The sequence below is a fragment of the Erpetoichthys calabaricus genome, chromosome 7 (assembly GCF_900747795.2).
Source record: "Erpetoichthys calabaricus chromosome 7, fErpCal1.3, whole genome shotgun sequence".
NCBI lineage: Eukaryota > Metazoa > Chordata > Cladistia > Polypteriformes > Polypteridae > Erpetoichthys > Erpetoichthys calabaricus.
Window position 1 is genome coordinate 136,248,056 of NC_041400.2, and position 13,338 is coordinate 136,261,393.

General features: G+C 38.2%; 1 protein-coding gene across 5 annotated transcripts in view; it reads right to left on the bottom strand.

Annotated features, from left to right (window-relative positions):
* Window positions 1–13,338, bottom strand: part of pde4d (phosphodiesterase 4D, cAMP-specific) — a 974,428-nt gene that overhangs the window by 476,510 nt on the left and 484,580 nt on the right. Inside the window, exon 1 of one of the 5 annotated variants that reach the window (XM_051930176.1) lies at window positions 1,923–3,255. The exons of the other annotated variants lie outside the window; for them this stretch is intronic. Coding sequence (XP_051786136.1) covers window positions 1,923–2,008 — 86 coding nt within the window. The 5' untranslated portion in view covers window positions 2,009–3,255. Of the gene's footprint in view, window positions 1–1,922; window positions 3,256–13,338 lie in introns of those variants that run through there. 5 annotated transcript variants of the gene reach the window in all.

Genomic DNA, 13,338 nt, shown 5'->3' on the forward strand with positions numbered 1-13,338 from the left:
TGTGAATAATTGTTATAATTTATAATAAATCTTAGAAGGGCCATTTTCAAAAATCAGTTCAGAAATATTCAACTGAATATATTCTAAATGCTACATTGTACAATGTGCAGCACAGTGGCGTAGTGCTTAGTGCACTGCTGCATCATGGGCTATGGATCCTAAGTTTCAGTCTTTCTCTTGGGAAATGGGTGTGTTGAGTTTGCATGTTTTCATGCCTCTGTGTAGGATTCCCTCCAGGTATTTGGTTTTCCTCCTATATTCGTAAAGACATATTAATTGTTAATTCAAAATTTCCGCTTTGTGGGTGTGTGTGAGTGACTCTGTGATGAACTGAAACCTTCCCAAGGACTGCTTTCTGCCTTGTTTCCATTGCAACCAGGATAGGGCCTGGCAACCCAGAATGGAAGTGAGATGGTTTAAAGAACCTTACTTTATACTGATTTACACAGAATTACATGTAATTAACTTTATAAAAGGAGCTAACAAAAAAACTTTAACTTTGAATTCTGTTTATTTAATGACCATGTTAATAAACATTTTTTGAGGACTGTAGGGAGCTGAACTGTGTCCTGACAGTATCAGGAATGAGGTTGGAACTAAACTAATTTCATAGTTAAAATAAATGAGCTTTATTCAAGTTTATGTATTCATTTAAATTAACAACAACAATTTACAATATAGGCTGGTGCCCTGCCTGGGGTTTGTTTCCTGCCTTGCGCCCAGTGTTGGCTGGGATTGGCCCCAGCAAACCCCCGTGACCATGTGTTAGGATATAGCGGGTTGGATAATGGATGGATGGATGGAATTTACAGTATATAAATAATTTGAATATCCATTTTTGGCATCTGCCTGATCTTAGAATGAATTGGGTTTTTGGGTCCTACTACAATTTTAATTATATTCATCCAAGGGACAAGTTTCTAAACCACAGTACTACACTTCTATGAACCTGATGCTGCCACAATAGCCTCCAACCCTTGCCATTCAGAACTGGATAAGCAGACACCAAAAACAGTTGGACAGGTAGATACTGTATATACAGCATTGCAATAAAGGTGGATAATTATTTTTTTAAGACTACTAAAACTTGATCCTTCACTCAGCTTTCGCAAATGCATACTTTAAAAACAACTGAACACAGTTCTGAAATAGACTGAAGCAGTGCTATCCTTTGGTTAAAGGTTTATTGTATACAAAGAAATCTCACTGAAAAGTACAAAAGCAGCCTAAGCTGGCATCTAAGTAGACAGACAGACAGACAGACAGACAGACAGACAGACAGACAGAGAGAGAGAGAGAGAGAGAGAGAGATAGATAGATAGATAGATAGATAGATAGATAGATAGATAGATAGATAGATAGATAGATAGATAGATAGATAGATAGATAGATAGATAGATAGATAGGAAAGGCACTATATCACAGTTAGATATGAAAGATGCTACAAGCTGAATAAATTCAGTACTGAAGATACTATATAGGATATAATAGCCTTTATTTTGCTCTTATAAAGGCATACTTTTTTAATTAGATAAAGAATGAACACAATGCCCTCTCCATTCACCTTTAGGCCTACAGCTTGTCAGTGCACAGTTTCCTAATTGATCCATCAGTTCATACATATTCCTAGTGACTTTCCTATCTTCTAAAAATAGGCTGATCATTTCTTTTGGTGGGTGTGTGCCATCTGAGGGCCACTTCTCCCTCTGCTAATACACAGCTGACAGACAAACACATGCCTAGATTTTCATGTTTATGAATAATGCTACAAGGGCTCATCAACGTGAACACTTTGTAATAGTGTAAGCAATTATCTAAATTCAGGGGAGTCATATTTGACATTTTGAAATGCAATTTGAACTGTTGTTAAGACTAAAGCAGACTACCCACTGTCCAGTCACATTTAAACCTATTTTACTTACCATATCCAGGAATGCCTCCTAAATGGGAAATTATTGACATGCATCATTTTCTTCTCCCGTCCCACATGAATGTTTCCAGGCTTCATTTAGAAGAGATTTTTAAGAAATCCAAATATTCCATTAGAAGTATTGGAGACATTCCAAGAAATATAGGCTAGTTGTAATGCAATTCATTTTCATTAAAATGTAGCAAAACATGAGGATGACTTTACATTATTCAATTATGCTGTACATGTCAGTTTATGCCATGCTCATATTTCAAAATGCACTATTGTCAGTATAGGAACTGTTTACTCCAAATGCTGTTAAATTTTAACCTTTATGGAGAGACGCCATAAAAATGGTTCTTGTTACAAAGTAAGGCAGCTATACTTTAAGTCAAATGAAGCACAAATAAGGCGTTAAGGAGAACTCCATAAGTACTACAGTAAAAAAAAAATGTAATCAGAAAGCAAATTAATGTGATGTTCTATAGTTAAATAATAGAAACATCATTGTAATGTCCTTTGCGTGCCTTTTTCTTGGTATTCTTCCAGCAAGGATTTCAAACTCCTTGAGCCACATTTTTATTACAAATTTGAAATCAGGATGTAAAAATATAATTGGAATGCAAAATAACAAAACATTTCAAATCTTTCAGTTATATATATATATATATATGATGTTTTTTGCTTCTTTAATTAATTATATAGCCTTATAAGATCCACAATCCATTGTCTTCTTGACTTCAGGAGAGCACTTATTGTAAACACCGTCTGGAATAATTCACTCGCAGCCTTCCTTTTCCTTGCTGTTGCCTGCATTCTCAAACTCTATACAATATGACGAGTAGCCTTCTGCCTGTGACAACAGTGACTAAGCTATTGATCCTCTTAGCGCAGACAATTCCTATTATTTTATCACTATCCTATACTTTAGCAACCTGAAATGAGACAGCCCATTAAGAATATGCTGCACAAAGCAGAAAAGACAAAAAAAAAAATCCAGTAAGTTAAATGTCATCTGAGAACTTCTTCATTACCGGCCTGTCTGCCTTCATTCCACTTCTGGTCTCCAACAGTTGTCATTACTCTGGAGCTACAATTGTCAGGGAGCCCTGGTGACTGCAGCAGCATGGATTGTCCATGTTTAGACAGGGAGAATGAAGGCTGACAGCAGCTCACACACAGTCACGCCAAGGTAAGCTGCAGATGAATGTTGAAGAGCCCAGATGAAAAATCAAAACAGTGAAAAGGAGTGTATTCCTTAGGCAGGTTCTTGCAGTCGTCCCGATCACTTTCTTGTTACTTGTGCAGTTACAGAATGACTCAGGCCACACACTTACATACTGTTGAACTGTACAATTACTGTGCTGCAGAACCGGCTTTAGGCTGCAGACAGACTACAATCGTCAAGGGGCCTCTTTAGGTAGGCTCTTCCAGGGCAACAGAAACAGGCCCTGCAGCAAGCCAGTGTTACACAGCAGCATCCAGGCAATGTGAAGCTTCATTCTGGGCTCTGCAATTTAATACAAATAAAATTTTATGCTGCAATATCTATATTTAAACAATGACGAGTGGTGAGGACATTTTAAATGACACAAAGGTTCGGGATTCCTTTTCTATTTTCTGAAACACAATCTGTTTTAGATACTTATTATGCAATGTTTGATCATTGCAAACAGAAAACAACAATTTATGGAATTATTTTTTTATTTATTTTTTTTTCTTTTATGGTTATGTCTTGGAGATTTAAGCTTTATGGTTTAAATTAGAACCAAGCTGTGCATTCCTGCTCAAAATGGCACGTTTTAAAAATGCTAATTTGCAATAAATGCAATCCATTTCTAGTAAAATACCGGTTACATATTCACAAAATAGAGAAATAATTGGGAATTGTTTTTAGTGTACCGGGTTATTTTCTAAGAGCTCCCTGCTGTGTATGCATATGGCTGGAACTAAAAATACCCTAAAACCCCCCTAAATGTATTGCTGATGCCATTTAAGACATGCAGGAAACTGTAAATAGTGAATTTAGGATAAAACTGAATGCCAAGCATTCCCTTTGAAAATATATATTATACCACTACAGCAGTCAGGCTGACAATGCAAGTTATTTACGAGTATTTGGAAGCACTTTGCTGTAAATGTCACAAATCACTCAGTCATAATAATTACAGCATTATGCCTAAGTCACAAGCCAAACAAACTTCATCGTTCAGGTGGGAAGAATGTCAAAGAGAACACAAATATTTATCTATCATGTTTAACAGCTGTCCCAGCTCTTTCTTTGAATTAATAAAAAGCGGGGGACTCAAGGGAACACTAAAAGTCACCTTTCAGAGGGTCTGTTTCAATGAAACATGTCTTTGCTGCCTTCTCTTTACTATTTCTGTAGTTATCTGTAGTTTTCAATTTTGCAAATTGTTTTAAACTGCATTAACCTGGATTCACTTCTTCTTATTTTTTTTGATGTGCACTATTTTAATAAAAGTGCCCTTCTGTTTTATTTACCTGCACTGCACATTTTATTAAGAAATATTGCAGAATGGCTACTAATAGTAAGCCTAGCTCCATATGCAAATTATCAGCGTCACATATTTCTATTAGTGGAGTCTAACTAAGTTTAAGTAATTTGCTCACACTTACAATTCATATAGTAATTCATACAGTAATTAAAAAAAAATCTACATAAGAAATGAGCAACACATCGGTTTTAGTAAAGCAAGAAATGGTGTAAACTAACCAATCAGTCTTTAAGATTTGAATTTAAGAACTGAAAAAAATGAACATTGGTTATTAAATGCAAAACAAGCATGGGAGTATGTTCAGTTATTTTGGAAAGGCATCATTCATACTGTTACAAGTTAAAATTGTGTATCTGTTATTACTTCATACTATAAATGCATGAGGGGCGGCACAATGGCACAGTGGGTAGCACTGCTGCCTCGCAGTAAGGAGACCCGGGTTTGCTTCCCAGGTCCTCCCTGCGTGGAGTTTGCATGTTCTCCCCGTGTCTGCGTGAGTTTCCTCCGGGTGCTCCGGTTTCCTTCCGCAGTCTAAACACATACAGGTTAGGTGCATTGGCAATCCTATATTGTCCCTAGTGTGTGTGTGTGTGTGTGCCCTGTGGTGGGCTGGCGCCCTGCCTGGGGATTTGTTCCTGCCTTGTGCCCTGTGCTGGCTGGGATTGGCTCCAGCAGACCCCAATGACCCTGTGTTAGGATATAGCAGGTTGGATAATGGATGGATGGATGGATGGATGGATGGATGGATGGATGGATGGATGGATGGATGGATGGATGGATAAATGCATGGATGGCAACAAGTAAACAAGGAGATAATATACAGAACAACAGAAAAGAATGATAACATAGCTGTTTTGAAAAGTGAAATGAAACAGAATATAGATTGTTTTATAAATGTGACAACAACAATACATATATACTGTATATTGGCTGGTTGATTCACTTAACCCAGGAGAACTGAGGCTGGAAGAACTAAATGGGAGACAAGAATTCTAGATGCTGCAGAGACTGTTCTGCTCTCTTTTCAGGAAGGGATCAGAAGTGAACTGTACAGAACACACCTAGAGGGGACTCTGAGTATATGAGAGAGCCGGTACATCTCAAGAAGGGAAGATGGCCCCAAAAAATGATAAAAGGAGATGGAAAATACAGAAGGGCAGCTCACTTATAGTAACTAGTAAACAGCTTGGTCAGACTTGGAATTGTCACATTTAAGATGGCTTTTGATTCTAATACATGGAGACAACTGCTGATTTTTTAATTTGCCTTTTAGGCACATGGTTTGTGGAAGATATCTGTGCTGCACTCTGATAACTGGCGGTAAGAGGACTTGTTTATAGTAGTAATGCTTATAAATACATTAGAAGCTTTTAGAGGATCTAGTATTAAACACTACGTGAGTAGTTTGGCTTTCACAGCTCCTCCTAGCAGTAACATTGAGGAAACACACAGAGACACAGTAATAGAAATGAATGACTATGTGAACATTTTACTGCTTCAAAGTGAAGTGAAAGTAATTCTGGAAGTTGTTCCACATTTCAGTGATATAATAACAATAATTAATGACAATAATAATTACTGTAACTGTGTCCTGGCTGTGACCTTTATTTACCATAACCTTTTACAGTGAATACAGAAAAGGGCAGAATGTTGTACAAGAAGCCCACCACGTCATACTGTATATCCTTGCCAGAGTAAATGGCACTCACACACCGGACCTGGACCTTTAAACCTGCCCTAGCTCCACCCAACACCCTCAGAGAAACAGTCCTTCTCACTGCAGATATGGTAATCAGATGACCTGGCTGGTAAGTTAGAACAAGCTCAAAAAGATAAAATAAGAAATTGATTACAGAACTTTTTACTAATATACAAAGGGTAATTTATCTCCCGAGGTCAGTCTTCACAAGATATATGCACGGATACTACATTGTATATCCGCCCATTTAATGAACTGACATATATTACGATAGAGCACTGCAGGGATCTGATCACGGGTATATTGGCTGCAGGGAAGGGATTGACTCAGTCACAAGTTCACACTCACACAAACAATTTAGAGTCACCTTTTAACCTAAAATGGCTTTGGGACCCAGAGTTAACCACCCTAATAAACACAGAGAGAACATGCAAAATGCATACTGCACAAAAAGAGTGTCTGGTTCGTGGTTTTGAACTCCTGGAGCGGTGACACAGCAGCACAGCCACTGCCAATGACAGAATAAAAAAAAACTGATAGGGAGAGAATAGAAAAGAAAGATGACATAAAAATCTAACCTCTTCAAAGTAAAGTGAAACTAATTATAGGAGTGCAATAAATCCAGAAGTATAATAACATTAAGTGTATGCATTCCTGGCTATTACACAGATAAATTAAAAGGGGGCATTTGAAAAGAATGATGTAAAAATTCTCATTTCTTCTAAGAAAAGTGAAACAGAATTGATGGAAGTTTCCCAAATGTCATTAATTTTATAAAAACAGTGAAGAGACAAACAACTGAACTTTTCTGCTTTATAAAGCACAAAAGTGGCTTTAATTCAAGAAACATTCAGAAAATCCTTAATACGTTGTTTCCGGTTGTTTTCTGGTTTTCTATGGTGGCGATCTGCACCACCACCACCTAATCAAAGCACCGTGATGTCCCTACATTGATGGATTAAAGGCCAGAAGTCCACATGACCATCATTATCAAGTTCTTCCATGAGAACCCTGAATGCAATGACGACTGATTGAGGTCATTGATGTTAGATAGAATGCCTAGAGAGGGCTGGGTGGTCTCGTGGCCTTGGAACCCCTGCAGATTTTATGTTTTTTCTCTTTCTTCATCATGTAAAGCACTTTGAGCTACATTGTTTGTATGAAAATGTGCTATATAAATAAATGTTGTTGTTGCTGTTGTTTCATCCTTCAGGAGAGCAGTATTACCTGTCTTTTGTTTTTACTTCTCACCTACAGTACCACATGCACTTAACTCTGAGGTCAGTACTGAAATGACACTCTTAATGTAAGCAAAAGGCACTTTAGTAGAAAAAGACAAGAAAAATGTTGTGCCTGTTATGATTTAATACTATTGATTATGTACACACCATTGATGAGTTTTGTTATCTAGCACAATGAATTGCTCTTATCATTTCAAGTTTACCCTTTTTTATTTATTTTTTAATTAATTTTTTTTTGGAAATTCCCCCCAAAAGTTTAATTAGGCTCATTCAAGGTTCAGTGGAAAGTCAATTTGCATTAGACATTTATGGTTTCTTCATATTTTTCATTTACTGAAAGCAATGTGTGATATTAGTTGTTCCCCTTTCCCATCTTAAGACTAACCTTATTTAAAATATAAACATTTAAAAACACATGTACTAAACACATATACAAAACACATCGTACTAAGGTGTATTAATACATAATACTAAGAACTTCACAGAAGGTGAAAGAAGTCACATTAACACCAACATACTCTAGTCTCAGATCAAGTTTCAAATGATCCTTTTCCAACACACCATTACCTCAGTGTTAGACATTGGACTAAAAAATATTTCACTAGATCATGCTAGTATGCTCAGTGACTGGCTAAATGGACAAATTAACAAAGTTTTAACTTTAAGTATTAACCACAATGTTTTCTTCCCTCCAATGTGGAGTTATAGCTTTTCTCCTCTGCTCTGTTGCCATTTGGTCTTTTGTATATTATGTCAGTTTGTGTTTCAATATTTCTTATAAGAATTCTCGGTTATCAGATGACTACTGATGCCTTCAGAAATCTCTCAGATGCACAGTGGTCCTACTTCTTTATCTCATTGTTCAATCGCCTTATCTATATGGTTTATCCTTGCCACCCTTTTTCACATTAAAAACCCTCAGCTCTTGTAATTTCTCTTTCTTTCACATAATGCACGATACATGGCAATGATCACCTTCGACTAACATTCTATCTTTCTGTTCTACTTTTTGCTCTGTTGGCAAATACAGTACCACCAACAAGCCCCAAGGTGCACCAGAAAGGAAGATAAGCATTAATGATTGGCTACAACAGGTGACTCCATAATTAAAAAACTAATGGCTTCAAAAGATAAAAAGATATATGTTGCATTTTAGCATAAGTGAATGGAACAAGAGCTTTTCATGTTTTTAAGCAGGTCTTTATGACACTTCAAGCTCAGCTGGTAGCATATCAACTGCATCTTCTTCTAATGGTGACTCACCTCTTAATGTTTATCCTCTGCTTGCACTCTCACCTCAAAGTTTAATAAGCTAAGAAGTCCTATAAATAGCTTTCAGGATGGTCAACAGCCATTGTGCTCAGACCTGTGATGCCAAGTAGTGGGATTAGATGCATTTTTGTCCAAATGTGACACATAAAAAGCATTAATTCCACCACCAGGGAGAGGAAACCCTTGTCAACATCAGACTGTTGATGGTCATGAATACTGTATGTCACCAGACGTGCTAAAATCACAACACTTTGGCTGCCTTGGGCATGGAACTCCCAAAGGTTTGTGTTCTCCATTAATGCTGACTGGTGTTTTTGTTTTGTTCTGCCTGCTGTTATCATCTATCTCTATCCATCCATCCATTTTCCAACCCGCTGAATCTGAACACAGGGTCACGCTGGAGCCAATCCCAGCCAACACAGGGAGCAAGGCAGGAACCAATCCCGGGCAGGGTGCCAACCCACCGCAGGACACACACAAACACACACTAGGGCCAATTTAGAATCGCCAATCCACCTAACCAGCATGTCTTTGGACTGTGGGAGGAAACCGGAGTGCCCGGAGGAAACCCACGCAGACACGGGGAGAACATGCAAACTCCACACAGGGAGGACCCTGGAAGCGAACCCAGGTCCCCAGGTCTCCCAACTGCGAGGCAGCAGCGCTACCCACTGTGCCACCGTGCTGCCCCATCTATCTATATCTCATTTATAATACTAACAGACTTTATATTGTCATTATTTGCTAATGTTAATCCAAATAATACTACTATCTTTGTTTAACAAATAAATGTTTCATGTTTTAACAGTTTGGTTTTTTTTTTGCACTGCAGTTGTAAACATTTGTGTATGACTTCTCAACCTGTACTTAGTGAAATGTGATACACAAAACATTGATGGAATTGAATAATTTTGTTAGCACTAGACTGGGCAAAATGATTCTGAAAATCAAAAGCACAATCACACTCAAAAATACGTGTCACTCAGCAGAAGGAGCATACTGGACCTGTACATCTCTAACTGACAGAATGGCTGCAAAGTGGCACAAGTTAATATAGAAGACAATCTAAATTGGTGGTTCTCTACCTGTTTTACACTTACTACTTGCGGTACATGGTGAGGGAACACAAAATAAAAATTTGGGAGCTGCAAGCAGAAGCAAAGGCTGAAAGAAAGAGAGAGAGGAGGAGAATCCCACTACGCCAGACAGGAGCTGCTGGAGCTGCAGTTACACACCAAGAAGTGCTTCTGCTTAGAGGGATGTGAGGATTTACTCTTAGCCAACGGGGAAAGACTCTTTCTCTGACACCCTGGTAGCTAATGAATACGCCATTACTGGGTATAACAGCTGACCAATGAATGGGGAGGAAGGCATAATGTCATCCTTGATGTAATTTTAGCATACTTCACTGTTGTACACAAGAGGATTTTTCAGAAATTGTTTTGTTCAATAAGATTGAAATTAATAGAAGCAATAATTTAATTTAATATTGATAACAATAAAAATAAAAAATGTGTTTGGGATATTGAAAGCATATGACTGGGTACTTTGCATTTGGATTATGTGACACGGGTAATTTCAAACATTTCATGGACATTTTCATATTGTCTGCTGTTGTTGAAATGTGTTCTCCTTTAAGTCCATTGTATCTGGAACTTTATTATATCCTTTATCCATAGAAACATGAGGTTAAAGTTTTTCTCAAGTCATCAGTACAAACAACATAATATGAGTAACAGATACAAAGACATTTTTTCTCTTTTTTTGAACTGCAGTTGTATGTAACTTATTCTGATCTGAATTCATATGGGCAAGGGATTGGGCCCGCATGGTTTAACTAGAAAATCCTGCTGTATTTTCAAGGCTAAAAATTTTCATTTTTAACATTTTTACTACTTTCTGGAATTGGTTCTGAAATAAAAATTACCTGATTTGTGCTTACTTTGAGAGCATAATGATGTGACCAATCAGGTGTTAGTTGCCATCATTTTAACTGAACTGAGGTTTAAATTATGATGAGATTAACTGCCTTTTAATACAACACCATATATAGTCCTGATAAATGAATAGAGGTTTTGCAGCCATCATCTGATTGAATCTGTCCATCCATCCATCCATCCATCCATCCATCCATCCATCCATCTATTCATCCAATTTTTTAACCAAATGATTGAGAGTGGGATGTTTATTCCAGTTTTACTAGGCCTGGGTCAAATACCATTGGATGGGGTTCCGCCCCCACATATATCTGTCTGCAATAGTGACAAAAATCAGGTGTTCCAGTCTAAAATAAAATATATTTATTTAGTGTTTCAAAAATATCCCTATTTCCCAGGCATCCATGTGGCTCAGCTTGTAATGCTTTGGAACACAAGGCAAACCTAATGATATGACATGTAATGTGTTAACGGAAGCACATAATCGCAGAGATGCACAAGTAGTGGGGTTTCAAAACAGACTACTTTTACATAATAAAAAGGAGACACACAATCCATAGTAATGTGTTAAAGCCTTCAAATATGATATTAAGGGTGGGTGGTTTAAGAAATATAATTTTTATCTTAACCGTATAAGATGGCTAACAATCAGTGGCTAACAATTTAAAATTGAAAAAAAAAATGGTGGTACTTTGTACGATTTCCATTCCTGTGGTGCCGAGCGAAGAAAAAGGTTGGGAACCCCTGATCCAGGATAAAAAAAAGATTTTCATCATGAAAGAGTTCAAAACTCATACTCTGCAACGTCTGCTCATTTGGTGCCATGGATAAAGCAAATAGTCTCTGCAGTATTACTTCTATAATGGTGTGGAGTTAGTAGAGATTTAAATGGACTATGAAACGTGCTAATTTATATCAGATCCCTATACTGGAGATTTGCACCCAAGTAGTCATTTTGCTGTTATGAAGGCTCACACAGGAATAGTTAAAATCCACGGCAAGAGAGTTCCCAAAGCACTTTTTTTGCCATTAGCAAGAAATGTAAGTTAACCAGCAAGGTGCAAGCACTTTTAACCATGAAAGTAATTTTGTGTTATATTTCACTATTAAGTTCAAGTTCAAGTTCAAAGTTTATTGTCATGTGCACTGTAAGGATACATGTTTCCCTGTACATAGAAATTCTTTCTTTGCTGTCCACACCAAATGACAAAACCAACGTATAAAGATAAACATAAATAATAAGTAGCAGATAGATAATAAGTAACAGAGGCAGCATAAAGTATAAAAAGCAGAATAGAAATATAAAGTGTAATGTGCAGGTAGGTGTGTGATGGACAAGTCAAATACAGTTGTGTGAGGTAGATAGAATGAGATGAACCATGGTTATAAACTCCAGTCAGTTAATTAGGAGTCTAATGGCCTTGGGAAAGAAAGAGTTCTTTAGCCTGGAAGTCCTGCATTTCATACTTCTATACCTCTTGCCTGAGGGTAGAAGTGTGAACAGTTCGTGTTGGGGGTGGGTGGGGTCCCTGTGGTGGGTGGGGTCCCTGAGAATCGAGGCAGTTCTCCTGCGGACTCTGCAGTTGTAGATGCTCTGTGGAGAGGGCAATGGAGTCCTGGTGATCTTCTCAGCAGTCTTTACCACTTTCTGCAAGCATTTGCGGTCCATAGCAGTAGTGTTTCCGTACCACACGGTGATGCAGCTGGTCAAGATGCTCTCAACAATGCAGCTGTAAAAGTTTCCGAGGATCTTAGTCGACATACCAAACTTCCTTAGTCTCCTCAGAAAGTTCAGCCGTTGTTGAGCCCTCTTGACCAGCTGTGTGGTGTTAAGTGTCCAAGTGAGGTCCTCACTGATGTAGACGCCCAGGTATTTAATGCTGCTCACCCTCACCACTTCAAGCCCTTGAATGAACAGTGGCCAGTGAGGTCTCCTCTCCTTCCTCATGTCCACTATCATCTCCTTCGTCTTGTCTGTGTTGAGGGTGAGGTTGTTGTCCTCACACCATGACGCCAGACTGTCCACCTCCCTCCTGTAGGCCGCCTCATCCCCACCAGTGATGCATCCTATCACTGCGGTGTCATCTGCGAACTTTAGGATGATGTTATCTTTGTGGGAGGCGACACAGTTGTGGGTGAACAGGGTGTAGAGGATGGGGCTGAGGACGCATCCCAGTGCGGTGCCTGTGCTTGTGATAATGGTGGCTGAAATCCTATTTCCAATCCTGACAGACTTGGGCCTGCCAGTCAGAAAGTCTAGGAGCCAGTCACAGAGGGTGGGGTGCAGGCCAAGTGCATACAGTTTAAGGGCGAGTTTATGGGGATAACCATGTTAAAATGCATGTGCAAGACTTACTGTGCCTTTATCCAAACCTCAGATGACCTATAATGTCTTGGGTGGCATTTTATGTCATTGTGATGATGATGTCATATGCTGCACTTTAACATACTAATTTCATAATCATGTGGCAGCGACCACACCACAAAATGGTGCCACCCACAATTACCAAGATGGCGCAGAGAAAAGACACAAATAATTTTATACTATTTGAAAACAAACCCATATCAAATATGTAACATTGTTAATCAATTTGCCAACCCCATAAACCATAATATCTTCTCTTTTAAAATCAGTACTCTCTCTAGTAAACGATAAAAATATAAAACAAAATTGCAGCAGCATGGACTTGTCTCCAGGCACTCTGCCTTTCCTCAGATATCTCAAACATGTGTGTTAAGTTTGCTATAAACTGGCCTTCAT